At 50.1% G+C, this 22,594-nt stretch overlaps 1 protein-coding gene across 3 annotated transcripts in view; it reads left to right on the top strand.

Moving 5' to 3' along the window:
- The window catches only part of LOC140425499 (NFX1-type zinc finger-containing protein 1-like), a 91,890-nt gene that overhangs the window by 24,699 nt on the left and 44,597 nt on the right, over positions 1-22,594 (top strand). For all 3 annotated transcript variants that reach the window (XM_072509831.1, XM_072509832.1, XM_072509833.1), the window contains 2 exons: positions 10,042-10,204; positions 21,415-21,647. In XM_072509831.1, the coding sequence (XP_072365932.1) occupies positions 10,042-10,204; positions 21,415-21,647 (396 nt within the window). The remainder of the gene's footprint in view (positions 1-10,041; positions 10,205-21,414; positions 21,648-22,594) is intronic.

The raw sequence follows: 22,594 nt of genomic DNA, 5'->3' as shown, positions 1-22,594 counted from the left end.
CCCCCCCCCCCCCCTCTCTCTCTCTCCTATCTAGCCAAGAGTGCAGGAGGAGCTCTGTAAGAGTACATCATAATGCAACTGAAAGCTGAATCTCCCTTATATTATCTAATATTAATTGGTGATGTGTTTGGATTCCTGTCAAGTTGCAGCCTTTTGAAATTGGTGCTAATTTATTTTGTTTGCATCATAATTTTTAGGTAATGTTTTACATGAGATGTTTCCTTGGGATCAGCATTCCAGACCATTCTCATAAGTGAACCTTGTGTTAATGTTAAATGTTTGTATATGATGGAGGAATAATACGGCAGCTTGTCTTTTACCTTCAGTAAGTTAATTCTGCATCCAGCTTGGCAGAGTTACAAGCTCCTTGTCATTTCCCCACCACAAATGTTCCAGTTGTGTCCATTTATACTCTTTTGGAGGTTGAGGCAATAACCATTGTCTGTCTTTAGTGTAACAATGCATTTGCCAAAGCATGTACTTGTTGATGTATTGACACCTATCCCTTACAGAGCAGCCCAATATCTGGGTGTGATGAGATGCTTCATGTCTTCACTGGGATGCATTATCTGACTGTAGCCCAGAGAATAAACCAACAGTCAACTTTGTTTGAACTTAACTAGGTAAACGGTGACACCATCTGTACAACATAAACCTGACATTGATTTTAGCACAGTAAAACATCACAAAGCTCTTTACAGAAGCATAATCAAACTAAATTAGCGCCGAATCAGCAAAAGAAGTTATTAGGAATGGAGACCAAAAGCTTGGGGAAAGAGGTAGGCTTTACGGAATGTCTTAAAGCAGGGTGGGGAAAGAGATGTGGCGAGGTTAAAAGAGGGGATTCCAGAGTTAGGGCCGAGATCACTGAAGACACGGCCACTAATAATGAGCCAAAAGGAGCGGGAGTTGCGTATGAGGCCAGAGTTGGCTTAAAGGCTTGCAGGGTTTGAGGAGGTTACAGATAATAGGAGTAGTAATGTCATTTTAACACAAGCATAAGAATTCTAAACTTTAGTTGGTGGACCAGAAGCCAATGTAGGTCAAAGGTGATGGATGAAGAAGGCGTATTAGGATAATGTCAAAACAGTTCATTTTCACTATCAATAAACTTCCTTAATGTCTAGAAACGATGTATTGCGCTACCTCTCAATTTTAAGCTGTTACTTGAAATGGGGTTGCTAACTCGTGGCTATTAGCAACCACGGAGTCCTCTGGCCAGCTCGATGGCCAGTTTAACATGCTGCCTGGTTATAGTAGTGCCAAATAATGCACCAGGATTCCGTCTAGGATGTATGTTTTTAATGCCGCCAGCAGAAACAGCCGACAGTAACCATTTTTATCAATTAACAATGTTGTATAACAGCAAGAAAGTATCCGACGATGGATTACTCATTATGAACAAATATGGCTTCAATTTTGCTGCAGTCAAATGGAATTGTCAGTTGAAACAATACCTGGGTGGCACAGTTACGTTGTATCTGTACCACTCAGCCGCCAATACTTAAACTGATCTGGCAAATGGTAATATACCATTTGGTTTAAGACTTGTTTATTATGGAATAAGGGTAACTCTTTATTCTGTGATATTCTTGACCTATATCAGCATCTGATGGTGATATTGAATGATCAAAATTCAAACAGTATTTTTGAAAATTTTGCCTCATTTTCTTTTTGAAATATTGTTATTGAACTTTTAACATTTTATATCGAAAATTTACAAAACCAAACTAGACCAACATGTGTATAAAAAATCACAAACAACAACAGTAACCCCAAACAGAAATACAACACTAACCACCTCTGTCCGCCTCCCCCAGCGACTGACCTCCCCCTCTAATAGCGACCAATTCCTTAAAGTGCAATATAAAAGGCCACCATCTATGGCAGAACCCTTCGACTGACCCCCTCACTGTAAACTTGATCTTCTTGAGGTAGAAAACTCTTATCAAGTCATCTAGACACGCTGAGGTAATAGGCGGCGTCTCAGCAGAATTTGACTTAGAGCAATCAACGAGCCAATTGCCAGGGCATCCGCCCCCACCCCCGTCCTCAGCTCCGGCTGGTCCGACATCCCAAATATAGCTACAAATGGACAGGGCTCTAAATCCATATTTAACATTGCCAATATAGGCAGCATGGTGGCACAATGGTTAGCATTCATGCCTCACGGCGCCGAGGTCCCAAGTTCGATCCCGGCTTTGGGTCACTGTCCGTGTGGAGTTTGCACATTCTCCCCGTGTTTGCATGGGTTTCGCCCCCACAATCCAAAGATGTGCAGGTTAGGTGGATTGGCCACGCTAAATTGCTCCTTAATTGGAAAAAATGAATTGAGTACACTAAAATTAAAAAAAAAAACAAATGTAAAAAAAAACATTGCTGGTATGGTACTGGAGAAAGACATTCAAACACCCACCCATTTGGGACAGGACCAGACATTTGCATGTAGTCCGTGGTCCAGCTCAAACACCGCTCGCACCTATCTTCAACTCCCACAAAAAAGCGACTCATCCTGGCCTTGGTGAAATGCGTCCTAAATACTTAAGCTGGATCGAGCTCAACCTCGCACAGGATGACATACCATTCACCCTGTGAGCGACTCACTCCACACCACCTCCTCCAATAAAGATCCCAGCTTCTCCTCCCACCTGGCCTTCAACCTTTTCTACCGAGATGTGCTCCTCCCCCAAGATCCACCCAGATATCCCAGACGTGCTGCTCTCTTCCGATCCCAGGCAGAAGAGAATCCTCTCCACTAAAATGGGCGGCGGAGCTACTCGGAAAATCCCAAACCTGAACGTATCCGAATCCACAAGTCCTGCTTTCTCTTTCAAACTCCTTCAAGATGGAAAACCGCCCCTCCAAAAACAAATCCCTCGCCCTCTCCAGCCCCTTAACTTCCCTTCCCTCAAAATGCAGCATCCAATTTCGCTGGCTCAGACAAATGAGTCCTACAGATAGGGGCCCATCTTGACACTGCCCTCAGCTTAAAATGCTGATGGAGTTGCTGCCATATTTTCAAAGTGGAGACACCCACTGGGTTCGAAGAATATTTTGCCGGAGGAAACGGCACTGATGCTGTCGCCAGAGCCTCCAAGCTAGACCTTTGCACGACCCCAACTCCCTCCGCACCCAGGTAGCTTCCTGGTCACCACACCACCCCAACACCTTGTCCGCATAGGCTGCCCAATAGTAAAACAGAAAATTTGGCAACACCAGCCCCTCCCCACTGTAGATCCGCCATGGACCTGCTCGCCAGGCTGGTGTAATTCAATTTGTGAAACCGCGCTCAGTCTCGCGCCATCTGGACCCCCAGATACCGGATACTTGGCCCAACCAGACAGAATGGCAGCCAACACCCCCCCCCCCCCCCCCCCACCCAGCTTCTCCCACTGAAGGGCTAACCACAAAATACTTGCTTGTCCCAAAATTTAACTCATACCCCGAGAAGGAGCTGAACCTCTTCAGTTTACCCATAACTGGCCCCGGATCCTTTACTTACAGCCAAAGGTCGGCTGCATACAAGCAAAGAACAAAGAAATGTACAGCACAGGAACAGGCCCTTCGGCCCTCCAAGCCCGTGCCGACCATGCTGCCCGACTAAACTACAACCTTCTACACTTCCTGGGTCCGTATCCCTCTATTCCCATCCTATTCATGTATTTGTCAAGATGCCCCTTAAATGTCACTATCGTCCCTGCTTCCACCACCTCCTCCGGTAGCGAGTTCCAGGCACCCACTACCCTCTGCGTAATAAACTTGCCTCGTACATCTACTCTAAACCTTGCCCCTCTCACCTTAAACCTATGCCCCCTAGTAATTGACCCCTCTACCCTGGGGAAAAGCCTCTGACTATCCACTCTGTCTATGGCCCTCATAATTTTGTATACCTCTATCAGGTCTCCCCTCAACCTCCTTCGTTCCAGTGAGAACAAACCGAGTTTATTCAACCGCTCCTCATAGCTAATGCCCTCCATACCTGGCAACATTCTGGTAAATCTCTTCTGCACCCTCTCTAAAGCCTCCACATCCTTCTGGTAGTGTGGCGACCAGAATTGAACACTACACTCCAAGTGTGGCCTAACTAAGGTTCTATACATCTGCAACATGACTTGCCAATTCTTATATTCAATGCCCCGGCCAATGAAGGCAAGCATGCCGTATGCCTTCTTGACTACCTTCTCCACCTGTGTTGCACCTTTCAATGACCTGTGGACCTGTACTCCTAGATCTCTTTGACTTTCAATACTCTTGAGGGTTCTACCATTCACTGTATATTCCCTACCTGCATTAGACCTTCCAAAATGCATTATCACACATTTGTCCGGATTAAACTCCATCTGCCATCTCTCCGCCCAAGTCTCCAAACAATCTAAATCCTGCTGTATCCTCCGACAGTCCTCATCGCTATCCGCAATTCCACCAACCTTTGTGTCGTCTGCAAACTTACTAATCAGACCAGTTACATTTTCCTCCAAATCATTTATATATACTACAAAGAGCAAAGGTCCCAGCACTGATCCCTGTGGAACACCACTGGTCACAGCCCTCCAATTAGAAAAGCATCCTTCCATTGCTACTCTCTGCCTTCTATGGCCTAACCAGTTCTGTATCCACCTTGCCAGCTCACCCCTGATCCCGTGTGACTTCACCTTTTGTACTAGTCTACCATGAGGGACCTTGTCAAAGGCCTTACTGAAGTCCATATAGACAACATCCACTGCCCTACCTGCATCAATCATCTTAGTGACCTCCTCAAAAAACTCTATCAAGTTAGTGAGACACGACCTTCCCTTCACAAAACCATGCTGCCTCTCACTAATACGTCCATTTGCTTCCAAATGGGAGTAGATCCTGTCTCGAAGAATTCTCTCCAGTAATTTCCCTACCACTGAAGTAAGGCTCACCGGCCTGTTGTTCCCGGGATTATCCTTGCTACCCTTCTTAAACAGAGGAACAACATTGGCTATTCTCCAGTCCTCCGGGACATCCCCTGAAGACAGCGAGGATCCAAAGATTTCTGTCAAGGCCTCAGCAATTTCCTCTCCAGCCTCTTTCAGTATTCTGGGGTAGATCCCATCAGGCCCTGGGGACTTATCTACCTTAATATTTTTTAAGACACCCAACACCTCGTCTTTTTGGATCTCAATGTGACCCAGGCTATCTACACACCCTTCTCCAGACTCAACATCTACCAATTTCTTCTCTTTGGTGAATACTGATGCAAAGTATTCATTTAGTACCTTGCCCATTTCCTCTGGCTCCACACATAGATTCCCTTGCCTATCCTTCAGTGGGCCAACCCTTTCCCTGGCTACCCTCTTGCTTTTTATGTATGTGTAAAAAGCCTTGGGATTTTCCTTAACCCTATTTGCCAATGACTTTTCATGACCCCTTCTAGCCCTCCTAACTCCTTGCTTAAGTTCCTTCCTACTTTCCTTATATTCCATGCAGGCTTCGTCTGTTCCCAGCCTTTTAGCCCTGACAAATGCCTCCTTTTTCTTTTTGACGAGGCCTACAATATCTCTCGTCATCCAAGGTTCCCGGAAATTGCCGTATTTATCCTTCTTCCTCACAGGAACATGCCGGACCTGAATTCCTTTCAACTGCCACTTGAAAGCCTCCCACATGTCAGATGTTGATTTGCCCTCAAACATCCGCCCCCAATCTATGTTCTTCAGTTCCCGCCTAATATTGTTATAATTAGCCTTCCCCCAATTTAGCACATTCATCCTAGGACCACTCTTATCCTTGTCCACCAGTACTTTAAAACTTACTGAATTGTGGTCACTGTTACCGAAATGCTCCCCTACTGAAACATCTACCACCTGGCCGGGCTCATTCCCCAATACCAGGTCCAGTACCGCCCCTTCCCTAGTTGGACTGTTTACATATTGTTTTAAGAAGCCCTCCTGGATGCTCCTTACAAACTCCGCCCCGTCTAAGCCCCTGGCACTAAGTGAGTCCCAGTCAATATTGGGGAAGTTGAAGTCTCCCATCACCACAACCCTGTTGTTTTTACTCTTTTCCAAAATCTGTCTACCTATCTGCTCCTCTATCTCCCGCTGGCTGTTGGGAGGCCTGTAGTAAACCCCCAACATTGTGACTGCACCCTTCTTATTCCTGATCTCTACCCATATAGCCTCACTGCCCTCTGAGGTGTCCTCCCGCAGTACAGCTGTGATATTCTCCCGAACCAGTAGCGCAACTCCGCCTCCCCTTTTACATCCCCCTGTATCCCGCCTGAAACATCTAAATCCTGGAACGTTTAGCTGCCAATCCTGCCCTTCCCTCAACCAGGTCTCTGTAATGGCAACAACATCATAGTTCCAAGTACTAATCCAAGCTCTAAGTTCATCTGCCTTACCCGTAATACTTATTGCATTAAAACATATGCACTTCAGGCCACCAGGCCCGCTGTGTTCAGTAACTTCTCCCCGTCTGCTCTGCCTCAGAGCCACACTGTCCCTATTCCCTAGTTCTCCCTCAATGCTCTCACCTTCTGACCTATTGCTCCCATGCCCACCCCCCTGCCATACTAGTTTAAACCCTCCCGTGTGCCACTAGCAAACCTCGCGGCCAGGATATTTATGCCTCTCCGGTTTAGATGCAACCCGTCCTTCTTATACAGGTCACACCTGCCCCGGAAGAGCTCCCAGTGGTCCAGATAACGGAAACCCTCCCTCCTACACCAGCTGTTTAGCCACGTGTTTAGCTGCTCTATCTTCCTATTTCTAGCCTCACTGGCACGTGGCACAGGGAGTAATCCCGAGATCACAACCCTCGAGGTCCTGTCTTTTAACTTTCTGCCTAGCTCCCTGAACTCCTGCTGCAGGACCTCATGCCCCTTCCTGCCTATGTCGTTAGTACCAATATGTACAACGACCTCTGCCTGTTTGCCCTCCCCCTTCAGGATGCCCTCTACCCGTTCGGAGACATCCTGGACCCTGGCACCAGGGAGGCAACATACCATCCTGGAGTCTCTTTCACGTCCACAGAAGCGCCTATCTGTGCCCCTGACTATAGAGTCCCCTATTACTATTACTCTTCTGCGCTTTGACCCTCCCTTCTGAACATCAGAGCCAGCCGTGGTGCCACTGCTCTGGCTGCTGCTGTTTTCCCCTGATAGGCTATCCCCCCTGACAGTATCCAAAGGGGTATACCTGTTCGAGAGGGGGACAACCACAGGGGATTCCTGCACTACCCATTTCTCTGCGTGCACCTTGGGTGTGACCACATTTACATAACTGCGATCTATGACGCTTTCCGCCACCTGCATGCTCCTAAGTGCATCCAATTGCTGCTCCAACCGAACCATGTGGTCTGTGAGGAGCTCCAGTTGGGTGCACTTTCTGCAGATGAAGCCATCCGGGACGCTGGAAGCCTCCCGGACCTGCCACATCTCACAGTCAGAGCACTGCACCCCTCTAGCTGACATTGCGTCAATTAATTAAAATTAAAAAAAATTTTTTTTTTAAATTTCAAAGTTACTGTTAACTATCTGTTTCCTCGCACTAGATTTCTAATAGAAATGCGAAAGCTAAATATAGTACTCTCCGATTTCTGGCTTAGATATCCCTCTAAATTATAATTAAGTAATTATGTTTAATTAGTTACCAATGCTTAATTTTTTTAATTTAGTGTAGATTCCCAACCAGCCACTCAGGCCACAGCTTTTCTGTGATGTCACTTCAGTTTCCCCCCGACACACACAATTTGAAAAAGGTATAAAAGTAAAAATGAGTAAAAATCACTTATTTACCCTCTTTCCCTCTGAGTGTCTTAGATGTTCTCAGGTTCTCTCCCTGACAGAGACTGCTCCTCCTCCTCCGAACGGCTCCCGAAACTAGGCCGCGATTTTAAAAAATCTCCGCCATACAGGGACACCCTATGTTCTACACCGCCCCTCACAATTCCTCTCTACTTGTTGAAGGCCCTCGGAACAATAGCCAATGGCTCGATCGCCAACGCAAACAGGAGAGGAGACATAGGACCCTCTTGCCGCGGCCCCCATGCCACTTAAACAACCCCAAACTCATCACATGACTCACCTTTGACAGCGCAAATGAATTCTGCAAGGTGACAAATTGTAAAATGGTGTTTGATGGCTGGCTGTATGCCTATCAGTCTGATTATTGTTCTTACTGTACTTTGAAGTCAGTTTCCTGCACCAAGATCATTCCCCCACTGAAACTACTTTTGTCCCACCTGAAATGGTTCACTTTTGCTGCTGACCTTTCTTAGTACTGATAAACGGATCATTTTAACCTAACTATTTGGGTGGAAAACTCGTATATGACCAGGGGCAACTCTGGTTTTACATCCTACCCAATATTACTTTCACTGACTTGCATATCAGCCCTCACTCTGCTGGTAGCAATCACCCCTCTAAGTCAGAAACCTGTGGACTCCAGTCCCACTCCATACAGGTTGCGCACAATTGGGTAATGAGGCACAGCTGGAACTTAACGGGGTTGGTAGAGGGGTTAAGGGGATCTGAGGAGATGGGACGTCTTGCTGTTGTCATTGGCAGCAGGGTGCAGGGCGTGATGTTGAGCGTGTTGCCTAGGTTCTTGTGTACCTTCCAGTGTCTCCCAATTTTTCTCCCTCGCCTTTTCCCGATGGATTGATTTCTGAGTTTGTGTAGGCAGGCAAGACACCGAGGGTCAGCAGGGCACTTTTGCAGAGAAGAGGCGAGCTGGGGGGAGGAGGGGTTAGCACTGTGAAACCTGCTGCATTATTACGCCCAAGGTGGAGAAGGTGAGACAATGGTGGGCAGAGGGAGGGGAGGAGGGCGGGGCGGGGGGAGGGGGGGTGGAATGGGTGCAGGTGGACGAGGACTCCTGTAGGGGGTCACATTTAAGGGCTATGGTAATGGCCCCACTCCTACTTGCCCTGGGAAAATATACTAATAGTCCGGTGGTGGTGTCATCAATAAAGATCTGGAATGATTTGCGGAAGCACTTGTAAGTTGGGGCGAGCATCGGTATTGACCCTGCTGCAATCACAGGTTTGCTCCCGGACTCGACATGAGAGGTGGCAGAGGGCAGGGGTATCATGGGTGAGGAGCTATTTTTCGGAGAACGGTTTGCAGGTTTGGCGGAGCTTCAGTTTGAGTTACCTAAGGGGAGCAAGTTCAGATACTTTACAGGTTTGGGATTGGGCACGGAAGGAGCTGGCCACTTTCCCCCAAATACTGGAGTACACGTTATTGAAAAGCTGTTAGCTCCAGACTTGTGGGGGGAAGAAGGGAAAATCGGTGATATTTATGGGTGGTTGGGAAAGAAACAGAAGGCAATGGTGGAAGGGCTCAAAGGCAGGTGGAAAGAGGAGCTGGGGACCGAGCTAGGGTGGGGGGATATGGAGTGAGATATTGCGCCGGGTTAATGCAATGTCCTCGTGTGCGAGGATGAGTTTCATTCAATTCCAGGTGGTGCACAGAGTACATATGACAAGGGTCCAGATGAGTGGGTTCTCCCCTGGGTTGGAGGATCACTGTGAAAAATATGGGCAGGGCCAGCAAATCACACCCATATGTTCTGGGGGGGGTGGGGGGGGGGGGGGGGGTGAGAAACTGGAGGGCTTTTGTGAAGCGGAAGCGATAGTGGGGTTTGAAGTAGCACAATGCCCCTTGGTGGCGAATTTTGGAGTCTTAGAATTGCTGAGGTTGCAGGAGGGGAAGGAGACTGATGTGGCCTTTGCCTCCCTGATTGCCCGGCGAAGGATTTTGCTGAATTGGTAGTCAGTAATGCCGCCGGGAGTGGGGCACCTGTATGTATTTTTGAGCCTGGAGAAGGTCAAGTTCACCCTGCGAAGGTCGGAGGAAGGATTCTGTGCGCGATAGCGGCCGTTCCTATCCATGTTTAAGGATCGGTTTGTCGCCCGGGGTGGGGGGTTTTAAAGGGGAAAAAATGTTACAAATTATGTGTGACGCTTGTGTTTGTGGGTGGTTTGTGTAACCCAATTTTGTTTGAGTTTGGAATAGAATATATATATTTGTAAAAATTATTGTTACCAAGTTGGGATTATTTACATTGGAAGGTGGCCTTTGATGAACGTCCATCTCGCCGAACCGGAATACTGGATTGGTTAGGATTAACATCTGCATTCAGAAGTTATTTCCCATCTGAATTGATGACTGCAGACAGAAGAGCAGAAGAGGAACTGGAAGCAATGGACTCAAATGACATGGAGGGAGATGCAGGTAATAGGAAATTTCAATTCTTCCCAAAATTAAGTAAATGTAATATAATGAGAATGTTCACTGTTGTCAGCTCACTGTAGTTAGCTCAGTGAACCCTCAACGGGCGGGATTTACCGACCACCCCGCTGCGTGTTTTTCAGCGGATTAGGTGCCCCGCCAGCAGGATCAACCGGTCCCGCCGTTGTCAATTGGATATCCCGTTGACAGGCCCCCTCGCCGCTGAAAAACCGGAGCACCGGCATGGGTCCGGAATTTCCTGCCGGCGTGAACAGCCAGTAAATCCTGCCCGACATCTCTTTCAACTTGTATAAACACCTAACTAGCAAGCCATCAACTCTACTCTGATAAAAGGTCATGGCCTGAAATGGTGGGCTGTATTCTACGTGGCTCCCCCAGTGGGTTTCTCATGTGTGTGTGTCGCGGGGGGGAGGGGGGGGGGGGGGGGGGGGGAGGAGGCGGCGAGAGAGAGAGCGAGACATCCAATCGCCTTCCTACATATCCCGAGCTCTTTCCTCACAATATGGGAGGGTGGCAATGTGGTGGGCACTGGAGCAGGAAGCCCACCTGCTATATTTATATAATCTAGGGACAATTAGGTTTGTTATGAAGTCCGTTAACCCTGCTAATACGCTGCCAAGGCCATTACATGTTTGTCCTGGGCAGCCGGGCAGGACTGGCAAGCTCAATTTTTTTTTAAAGAGCAAATGCTTCAAGTGCAGGAAGAAAGTAGCGGCTACCCTTTCTAATGACAGCCCCCTTTTAGGTTGATCCACTCGTTCTTTCCTATCTGCTCCCTCCTTTAAACCCACCCCCTCATCCTCCCTGACCTTTGTATGCCACAAAGGTCCCAGAAGTCTTCCGACTCGCGTGTTTCCCGGGGGGGAGGGAGGTGCGGGGGTCATGGCAATTCAGGCATGGTTAGGCCTTTGTCCACATTAGCGGGATGTAAATCATTCAAATCCGTTTCACGCCAGCCGCCAGTGGGATTCCCAGTCTGCCATGGCGGGCAGTATCGGAAGATCACACTGTCATTCCATGCTGCCGGTGTGATGAATGTAGAAAATTGTTATGTATGTTGCATTATATGTCTGTTGCATTGATGTTATTAAAATAACTTAGGTATTCAGATTATTATTTTCAAATTTAGTTAGGGGGTCTAGGCATCGCGGTTCGGCTAGCATTTATTGCCCATCCCGAGTGGTGGGTGAGTTGCCTTCTTGAACCACTGCAGTCCTTGAGGTGTAATTACACCCACAGTGCTGTTAGGGAAGGAGTTCCATGATGTTGCCCCAGCAACAGTGAGGGAGCAGCGATATATTTCCAAGTCAGAGTGGTGAGTGACTTGGAGGGGAACCTCCAGGTGGTGACATTGCCCAGTATTTGCTGCCCTTGTCTCGGCACTCTACACCAGCATCCCACATGACGACGGCTTTGCTGCAACAGCCTCAGTACTCAACACCGACAACTGCCAATCTCCAGACGCAATTCTGTGACTCATCCGCTTCATTCTGGATCACAACGTCTTCACCTTCGACACCAAGTTCTTCATCCAGACGCACGGAACAGCCATGGGGACCAAATTCGCACCTCAGTATGCCAACATCTTCATGCACAAGTTTGAACAAGACCTCCTCACCGCACAGGACCTTCAATCGATGTTATACACCAGATACATCGATGACATTTTTTTCCTTTGGACCCACGGCGAAGAATCACTGAAACGACTACACGATGACATCAATAAGTTCCATCCCACCATCAGGCTCACCATGGATTACTCTGCAAAATCAGTTGCATTCTTGGACACACTCATCTCCATCACGGACGGTCACCTCAGCACTTCGCTTTACCGCAATCCCACGGATAACCTCACGATGCTCCACTTCTCCAGCTTCCACCCTAAACACATTAAAGAAGCCATCCCCTATGGACAAGCCCTCCGTATACACAGGATCTGCTCAGACGAGGAGGAGCATAACAGACATCTACAGACGCTGAAAGATGCCCTCGTACGAACGGGATATGGCGCTCAACTCATCGATCGACAGTTCCAACGCGCCACAGCAAAAAATTGCACCAACCTCCTCAGAAGACAAACACGGGACACAACCGACAGAGTACCCTTCATCGTCCAGTACTTTCCCGGAGCGGAGAAACTATGACATCTTCGCAGCCTTCAACACGTCATCGATGAAGATGAACATCTTGCCAAAGTCATCCCCACACCCCCACTACTTGCCTTCAAACAACTGCGCAACCTCAAACAAACCATTGTTTGCAGCAAACTACACAGCCTTCAGAACAGTGACCACAACACCACACAACCCTGCCATGGCAATCTCTGCAAGACGTGCCAGATCATCGACATGGATACCACCATTACACGTGAGAACACCACCCACCAGGTACGCGGTACATACTCGTGTGACTCGGCCAACGTTGTCTACCTCGTACGCTGCAGGAAAGGATGTCCCGAAGCGTGGTACATTGGTGAGACCATGCAGGCGCAGCGACAACGAATGAATGGACATCGCGCGACAATCACCAGGCAGGAATGTTCCCTTCCAGTCGGGGAACGCTTCAGACGTCGAGGGCATTCAGCCTCTGATCTTCGGGTAAGCGTTCTCCAAGGCAGCCTTCAGGATGCGTGACAACGCAGAATCGCCGAGCAGAAACTTATAGCCATGTTCCGCACACATGAGTGCGGCCTCAACCGGGACCTGGGATTCATGTCGCATCACATTCATCCCCCACCATCTGGCCTGGGCTTGCAAAATCCTACCAACTGTCCTGGCTTGAGACAATTCACACCTCTTTAACCTGGGATTACCCCTATCTCTGGATCTGTAAAGACTTAATTACCTGCAAATGCTCGCATTCTAAGCATTGTCTTGCATCTTTGAATTTGTCTATATATGTTTCTGGAACATACCTCTTCATTCACCTGAGGAAGGAGCAGCGCTCCGAAAGCTAGTGTTTGAAACAAACCTGTTGGACTTTAACCTGGTGTTGTAAGACTTCTTACTGTGCTCACCCCAGTCCAACGCCGGCATCTCCACATCTTGTCCTTCTAGATGGTAGTGGTCGTGGGTTTGGAAGGTGTTGTCTGAGGAACCTTGGTGAGTTACTGCAGTGCATCTTGTAGATGGTACACACGGCTGCCACTGGTCGTCGGTGATGGAGAGTTTGAATGTATGTGGAAGAGGGAGCAATCAAGCGGGCTACTTTGTCCTGGATGGTGTTGAGCTTCTTGAGTGTTGTTGGAGCTACACTCATCCAGGCAAGTGACTCCTGACTTGTGCCTTGTAGATGGTGGACAGACTTTGGGGGGTCAGGAGGTGAGTTACTTGCCGTGGGATTCCTAGCTTTTAACCTGCCCTGGTAGCCACAGTATCAATATGGCTAGTCCAGTTCAATTTCTGATCAATGGTACCCCACAGAATGTTGATTGTGGGGGATTCAGCAATGGTAATGCCATTGAATGTCGAGGGACTGTGGTTAGAACGTCTCTTGTAGGAGATGGTCATTGTCTGGCACTTCTGTGGCGTGAATGGAACTGCCACTTGTCAGCCCAAGCCTGGATATTGTCCAGGTCTTGCTGCATTTGGGCATGAACTGCTTCATTATCTGAGGAGTCGTGAATGGTGCTGAACATTGTGCAGTCATCCGCAAATATCCCCACTTCAGACCTTCGGATGGAAGAGAGATCATTGAATGAGCAGCTGAAGATGGTTGGGCCTCGGACACTACCCTGAGGAACTCCTGCAGTGATGTCCTGGAGTTGAGATGATTGGCTTCCAACCACCACAACCATCTTCCTTTGTGTCAGGTATGACTCCCAACCAGCGGAGAGTTTTCCCCCTGATTTCCATTGACACCAGTTTAGCTGGGGCTCCTTGATGACATACTCTTGTCAAATGCTGCATTGATGTCAAGGGCAGTCACTCTCACCTCACTTCTGGCATTCAGCTCTTTTGTCCATGATTGAATCAAGGCTGTAATGAGGTCAGGAGTTGAGTGACCCTGGCAGTCCGTGAGCAGGTTATTGCTAAGTAAGTGCCACTCCTTCCATCACTTTACTGATGATGAAATGAAATGAAATGTAAATCGCTTATTGTCACAAGTAGGCTTCAAATGAAGTTACTGTGAAAAGCCCCTAGTCGCCACATTCCGGCGCCTGTTCGGGGAGGCTGGTACGGGAATTGAACCGTGCTGCTGGCTTGCCTTGGTCTGCTTTCAAAGCCAGCGATTTAGCCCTGTGCTAAACAGAGAGTTGACTGCTCGGGCAGTAATTGGCTGTGTTGCATTTGTCCTGTTTCTTGTGTACAGGACACACCTGGGCAATTTTCCACATTGCTGGGTAGATGCCAGTGTTGTAGCTGTACTGGAACAGCTTGACTAGGGGTGCGGCAAGTTCTGGAGCACAAGTCTTCAATACTATTATCCGAGCCCAAAGCTTTTTTTCCCAAAGGTGAACAAAGTCCCCTAAGCAGCCTGAATGGGGAACCCCGTCCAAGGTCACACGTAGCCCCGTTTTGTACAGTGGGGAGCTCCACGTGCTGGAACTCCTCATTGTAGCGAGACATCAGGACGCCATTTAAAAATGGCTTCCCGACCTCCGAGGCCCACAAAACGATCCCTGACCTCCCACCCTCCTCCCCCCCCCAAGCACAATATGGGAGAGTCCCCGGTTCCCCCATATTACCCCCAACACCCAGGATGGACAACACCAGCCTGATCGCAAGCGTGCAAAAAAATGTCAGTTTGGCACCATGGCAGTGCCAATCTGGCAGTCCCCATGCCAACTGGTACAGCCACCTGGGCACCTTGGCTGGCACCAGCAGTTCCAGGGCACCACCCTGCCCAAAGGGCATGCATTCTAGGGAATCCAATCCCTTGGGAGACCCCACGAGTGGTGTTCCATCTGTTCCCTGTTTGTGGGGACCAGTATCAAACGGCGCTCGCCCGAGGTCTCTGATGAATCCCAAAGCCTCAGGAAACCCAGAATTCTGCACATTAGAGTGAGGCTAACTGTCTCGCTCTAATATGCGGATTTGTTAAAAGGTGATCCCGCCCATTGTCTCAAGATTGTGTTGAATCTGGAGAGGCGTTGCGAGTCGGGCAGATCCCGGGAGCGGGGACCTGTCAGCCAATAGCCTCTCGGCTTTCAATGACCACGCCGCGTGCTGCCAGCTGCTTTTCCTGCGCAGTATGTGTAGCGCACAATGACTTGCGCGAGACGAGAAGCGATGAAGTCTATCTAGGCTTTATTAAGCGAGACTTGTCCCCAGCAGCTCAGCAACAGAATGAGGCTGCGGGGAGAAGCTCGGGCTCTTATACTCCACCTTCAGGGTAGAGCCAGAAGTCGGCAGATCCAACCAGGACCCGGGACCTGTCAGCCAATAGCCTCTCTGCTTCACAGGTACCACATTACCCCTAATACATACCACCACATTCACCCCTTGTTAAAAAGGAACCCGGCGGGGTGGTGGTTCGCATGGTGGTAGGGGTTTACAAGGCTGGCCCTGGAACAAATTTCGGACTGTGTTAATACAGCTTTAGCCCTACACTGGGCTATGTACAGGTTTGTGAGAACTATTTACAATATGGGCAAAAATCATTTTTTTGTTACAACAACATTCTTTTTCTTGGTGTCACGCAGATTCCACGAGTCGAGCGGGCGGTCTGGTCTTCCTCGTCGATCGCCTCAGCCCCGGTGGTGGTGCAGGTGCTTGCTCGGGCGTTGTCGTCTCCGGGAGCGATTCGCTGTTTGTTCCTGTTTTACTCCTGGGCAGGCACGGGAGGAGGACCGATCCCCCCGGGAAGGGGGCGGTCGCGGGGTGTGCCGGTGGCAGGGAGGGGGTGATCGGTGTCTGGGGGTGTATGTGTGTTGCCAGGTCCTGCAGGGAGACCGTGTCCTGTAGGCCGTCTGGGTACGCCACATAGGCGTACTGCGGGTTCGCGTGGAGAAGGTGAACCCCCTCGACCAACGGTTCCGATTTGTGCGCCCGCACATGTTTCCGGAGCAAGATGGGTCCTGGGGCTGCCAGCCAGGTCGGCAGCGACGTTCAGGAGGAGGACTTCCTAGGGAAGACAAGGAGGCGCTCGTGCGGCATTTGGTTAGTGGTGGTACACAGCAGCGACCGGATGGAGTGGAGAGCATCCGGGAGGACTTCCTGCCACCGGGAAACTGGGAGATCTCTGGACCGTAGGGCCAGTAGGACGGTCTTCCAGACCGTGCCGTTCTCCCTCTCTACCTGCCCGTTCCCCCGGGGGTTGTCCTGCTCGAGGCAATGCCATTGCTGAGCAGGAACTGACGCAGCTCGTCACTCATGAAGGAGGACCCCCTGTCGCTATGGATGTACGCGGGGAAACCGAACAGTGTAAAGATGGTGCCAAGGGCTTTAATGGCTGTGGCCGCTGTCATGTCAGGGCAGGGGATGGCGAAGGGGAAACTGGAGTACTCGTCCACCACGTTCAGGAAGTATGCGTTGCGGTCGGTGGAGGGGAGGGGGCCTTTGAAATCCAAACTGAGGCGTTCAAAGGGGCGGGAAGCCTTGATCAGGTGCGCTCTATCCGGCCTGAAAAAGTGCGGTTTGCACTCTGTGTAGATGTGGCAGTTCCTGGTGACTGTACGGACCTCCTCCACAGAGTAGGGGAGGTTGCGGGACTTTACGAAATGGTAGAATCGAGTGACCCCCGGGTGGCAGAGGTCCTCGTGGAGGGCTTGGAGGCGGTCTATTTGTGCGTTGGCACATGTGCCGCGTTTTAGGGCATCGGACAGCTCGTTCAGCTTTCCGGGACGATACAAGATCTCATAATTGAAGGTGGAGAGTTCGATCCTCCACCTTAAGATCTTGTCATTCTTAATTTTGCCCCGCTGTGCATTATCGAACATGAAGGCTACCGACCGTTGGTCGGTGAGGAGAGTGAATCTCCTGCCGGCCAGGTAATGCCTCCAATGTCGCACAGCTTCCATTATGGCTTGGGCTTCCTTTTCCACTGAGGAGTGACGGATTTCTGAGGCGTGGAGGGTCCGGGAGAAAAAGGCCACGGGCCTGCCCGCTTGGTTAAGGATGGCCACCAGAGCTACATCGGATGCATCGCTCTTGACCTGGAAAGGGAGAGACTTGTCGATGGCGCGCATCGTGGCCTTTGCGATATCCGCTTTGATGCGGCTGAAGGCCTGGCGAGCCTCTTCCGACAGGGGGAAGGTAGTGGACTGTATTAGCGGGTGGGCCTTGTCTGCGTACTGGGGGACCCACTGGGTGTAATATGAAAAGAAGCCCAGGCAACGTCTGGGCTTTGGAGCAGTGGGGGAGGGGAAATTCAATAAGGGGGCGCATGCGTTCGGGGTCGGGGCCTATCACTCCATTGCGCACTACGTATCCCAGGATGGCCAAATGGTTTGTGCTTAAAAACGCATTTTTCCTCGTTATATGTGAGGTTCAGGGCGTTTGCGGTCTGAAGGAACTTTTGGAGGTTGCCGTCGTGGTCCTGCTGATCGTGGCCGCAGATGGTTACGTTGTCGAGATACGGGAACGTGGCCTGCAACCCGTGCTGGTCAACCATTCGGTCAATCTCCTGTTGGAAGACCGAGACCCCGTTCGTGATGCCAAATGGGACCCTTAGGAAGTGGTATAGCCGCCCGTCTGCCTCGAAGGCGGTGTACTTGCGGTCACCTGGGCGGATGGGGAGCTGGTGGTAGGCGGACTTGAGGTCCACGGTGGAAAAGACCTTGTACTGGGCAATCCGATTGACCATGTCGGATATGCTGGGGAGAGGGTACGCATCTAGCTGCGTGTACCTGTTGATGGTCTGACTATAGTCTACGACCATCCTTTGCTTCTCCCCTGTCTTCACTCCTACTACCTGAGCTCTCCAGGGACTATTGCTGGCCTGGATTATGCCTTCCTTCAGCAACCGCTGGACTTCAGACCGGATAAATGTCCGGTCCTGGGCGCTGTACCGTCTGCTCCTAGTGGCGACGGGTTTGCAATCCGGGGTGAGGTTTGCAAACAAGGACGGCAGTTCAACCTTGAGGGTTGCGAGGCCGCAGATAGTGAGTGGGGGTATTGGGCCGCCGAATTGGAATGTTAGGCTTTGAAGGTTACACTGGAAGTCTAATCCCAGTAATGTGGGCGTGCAGAGTTGGGGCAGGACGTAGAGCCTGTAGTTCTTAAACTCCCTCCCTTGCACCGTTAGGTTTGCGATGCAGAACCCTTTGATCTCCACTGAGTGGGATCCTGCAGCTAGGGAAATCTTTTGCGTGCTTGGATGGATGGTCAGGAAACAGCGTCTTACCGTGTCTGGGTGAATAAAACTTTCCGTGCTCCCGGAGTCGATCAGGCATGGCGTCTTGTATCCGTTGACCAGCACCGTTGTTGTTGTTGTCGCCTGGAGCGTCCAGGGCCGCGATTGATCCAGTGTCACCGAAGCCAGTCGTGGTAGTAATGTCGCGGCGTCTTCTTCGGACCCCGTGGAGCCGTCGATGCTGGGGTCCTTTGTTGTCAACCAAGGTGGTGGCGTCCATGAATCGCACGCGGCCGGGGGTGGACAAAATGGCCGCCCCCATGAATCACACGTGGTCGGGGGTGGACAAAATGGCCGCCCCCATGAATCGCACGTGGCTGGGGGGTCACAAGATGGCAGCGCCCATCCTCCCCTCGTGGTGCCTGAGACCCAAAATGGCGGCGCCCGCGGGTCGTACATGGGGCGCTGGGGGGTGCTTGGAATGTGCTGTCCTCGTTCTTCTCCGTGGATTGCGGCGATCCCCCGGGACCAGCACACTGCCGCGTAATGGCCCTTTTTGCCGCAGCTTTTACAAGTAGCTGCGCGGGACGGGCAGCGTTGCCAGGGGTGTTTCGGCGTCCGCAAAAATAGCAGCGGGCGCCCCTGGGATGGTCGGGAGCTTTAACCGCGCAAGCTTGCGGGGGGGGGGGGGGTGCCGGGGAGTTGGTTGCGACGGGGGTCCACGGAGCCCAAGGGGCTGCCGTGCGGTTGGGGCCGTAGGCGCGGACGTTTTGGGAGGCCACATCAAGGGAGGCCGCAAGGGCCCGTGCCTCAGAGTCCTAGCGACTCTCTTTCTAAAAGTCTCTGACGAATTTGGGGAAAGTTCATACCTGCCACGAATGCATCACGAATTAGCAGGTCCGTGAGCTCGATCGCGTTCACCGGCGGGCAGTTGCAGCCTCGTCCCAAAATTAGCAGCGCGCCGTAGAATTCGTCGAGCGATTATCCGGGAATTTGCCATCTCGTCGCGAGTTGGTGGCGCGCGTAGACCTGGTTTACGGGCCGAACGTAGATGCCCTTCAGCAACGCGAGCGCCGTCGGGAAATCCTCTGCGTCTTCTATTAGTGAGTAAATTTCTGGGCTTACCCTCGAATGCAGGACCTGCATTTTCTGCTCTTCCGTGGTCCGGCCGGGGGCCGTTCGAAGGTAGCCTTCGAAGCATGCTTGCCAGTATTTGAACACGGCTGCCGAGTTCACTGCATGGGGGCTGATCCGCAGGCACTCCGGGGCGATCCGGAGCTCCATAGTCTTTTAAGCTCGCTTAATAAATTGTAGCGCACAATGACTTACGCGAGACGAGAAGCGATGAAGTCTATCTAGGCTTTATTAAGCGAGACTTGTCCCCAGCAGCTCAGCAACAGAATGAGGCTGCGGGGAGAAGCGCGAGCTCTTATACTCCGTCTTCAGGGCAGAGCCAGAAGTCGGCAGATCCAACCAGGACCCGGGACCTGTCAGCCAATAGCCTCTCGGCTTCACAGGTACCACATTACCCCTAATACATACCACCACAGTATGGCTGTTGGATCATGCCCAATATGTCTGCTAAGGGGTTAACAGCTAGACAGGTTTTGGTGTCACTCATGGGAAAGGCTACGTCTGTTTTAGTTTCGTTTTTCAGCCCTGTGTCTGTTTTTAGTTTCATTTTAAAGTTCTGCTCTGGGTTCTGCGGAAAGGAGTTGAGTTTATCAGACTGACTTCTGAAAGCTTCTCTCCAAGGACTTTGTGAATAAAACTGTAAGCCACCAAGTGTTAACTTTAGTAATAAGATGCATTTGACCTGTATGTGGATTTTGCTTACTTTAAATTTTAGAAGTAGATGGGAAAGTAAGCTCAAAGACCTTTTTGTATTTTTTTTGTCAGAGCTGTTTAACTGTTAATTGAAAAGCAATTTTTCTTCCTTGAATGTTAATGGGTTAATCCTGTGTTAATAATAGTTTGTTTTCATTTTTTTAAATTCCCATTTGTCAGTGGAATCACTCCTGGGGGTGAAGTATCCTTTCCTCCTAATTTACAAATTGAAAAATTGTTGGGATTTCTCGTCTGGTTTGCTGATATAAATTGGGGATCTGGTCTGTTACCGTGACAATGTGAAACCAATTTTTATGCCTCCTGCCAAATTCTCTATTCCTGCTCGCCATGAAACTTGCTGATGGGAGAATTCCGTCCGTTAACTCTGTTTCAGTCACCATGGATGCTGCCGGACCTGCTGAGTATTTCCAGCATTTTCTGTTTTCATTTCTGTCAACTTACTGTTTGGTTCTCGTTATTCATTTTTTTGAAAAAAATTGTGGGCTGGATTCTCTGTATCTGAGGCTAAGTGCCGGCTCCAATGGAGGATCTGCAGTGTTCCACAATTTGAAAATCGGCGCAAAACCCTCACCGATTCCGGTACTGGCGAGTTGGCTATCACCGGCGCTGCGTGGACACCCACGGCACGTGCGGAAAACGGCTGGATAATTGCTGGTCCCAGGCCGCACATGCGCAGGACTGACCGCGTACCTGCCCACCTCGACCCCACAGCCCACCTCCTGGCCACCCGCACGACAAACCCCAGCCCTAATAGAAGCCACACGGCTAGCGACACAGACCTCGGCCGAGTGTGGTGGCGCTGGACACTTCGCAGCCGGTATGCCAGGTTACCAAACCGCTGGGCCAACACGTGGCCAGGGCCATCGGGAACTCAGCCCATCGGAGACGGAGCATCGCAGGTGAGCCGACTGATGGCGTGCCGCGAGTCCCGATGATGCCGATTTGGAGGGGGCGGAGCATCGCAAACCACCGTCAAACCGCTGCTTGCCCCGATTTCAGCGTCGGGCTACAGAGAATCCTGCCCCTTTTATTTTTCTTCCCACATTTTATACTGAGTTTTGTTTCTTAATACAGAGATAAATTATATGCTAAGTGCCGGTGTCTTTTAGGAAGTCCCACTGATTTGACTGCAGAGGAAGGGCCAGCGGAGGGAGATGCCGAGACAATTGAAGTGGGCGTGGAGGCTGAGCTGCTGCAAGCACAGGGGCTGCTTGGAGTCTATGACTGTCAGAAGCCTGTCCATATGACCTCAAGCCAGGAATGGTTTCTCGATGACAATCTCAAAGGGACTGCACATCACTCCGAATCTCAAACTAGCAGTGACGATGAAAATTATTGGGAGGTACTTTTTAAAAATCTATTTGCACCCTCTTAGCATTACTGGCAAGGCAGACATTTATTACGCAGCCTTAGTTGCCCTTGAAAAAACAGAATACCTTGTATTTAGAGAGCGTTTTTCATGACCTTGAGGCGTCCTATAGCACTTTTTATATCCGATGAAGTACTTTTTTCAAGTGTAGTCTCTGTTGTAATATAAGATCTATATGCAACTAATTTCTGCACAGCAAGACCCTGTAAATAGAAATGTGATAAGGATCAGATCATTTGTTTTAGTGATATTGGTTGAGAGATAAATAGTGGCTGGAACACTGGGTAGAATTTCCCTGCTTTTCGTCAATATAGATAGAACATTGCTCGGCACAACATTGAGGGCCGAAGGGCCTGTTCTGTGCTGTTCTTTGTCTGAAACCAAGATCAAGCTAACCCACTCCCTGTCATTCTGGTGTGCTCCATGTGCCTATCCAACAACCGCTTGAAAGTTCCTCAACTGTCCGACTCCACTCTCACAGCAGGCGGTCCATTCCACACCCTAACCACTCTGAGTAAAGAACCTACCTCGGACATCCCTCCTATATCTCCCACCCTGAACCTTATAGTTATGCCCCCTTGTAACAACTACATCCACCCGAGGAAATAGTCTCTGAACGTCCACTCTATACCCCTCATCATCTTATAAACCTCTATTAAGTCACCTCTCATCCTCCTCCGCTCCAAAGCGAAAAGCCCTAGCTCCCTCAACATTTCCTCATAAGACCTATCCTGCAAACCAGGCAGCATCCTGGTAAATCTCCTTTGCACCCTTTCCAATGCTTCCACATCCTTCCTAAAATGAGGTGACCAGAACTGCACACAATACTCCAAATGTGGTCTCACCAGGGTCATGTACAGTTGCAGCATAACCCCGCAGCTCTTAAACTCGAGCCCCCTGTTAATAAACGCTAACACACT

Source organism: Scyliorhinus torazame, chromosome 6 (assembly GCF_047496885.1).
Source record: "Scyliorhinus torazame isolate Kashiwa2021f chromosome 6, sScyTor2.1, whole genome shotgun sequence".
Lineage (NCBI taxonomy): Eukaryota > Metazoa > Chordata > Chondrichthyes > Carcharhiniformes > Scyliorhinidae > Scyliorhinus > Scyliorhinus torazame.
The sequence above is the reverse complement of the archived record's forward strand: the minus strand, read 5'-3'. Positions and strand labels throughout refer to the sequence as shown.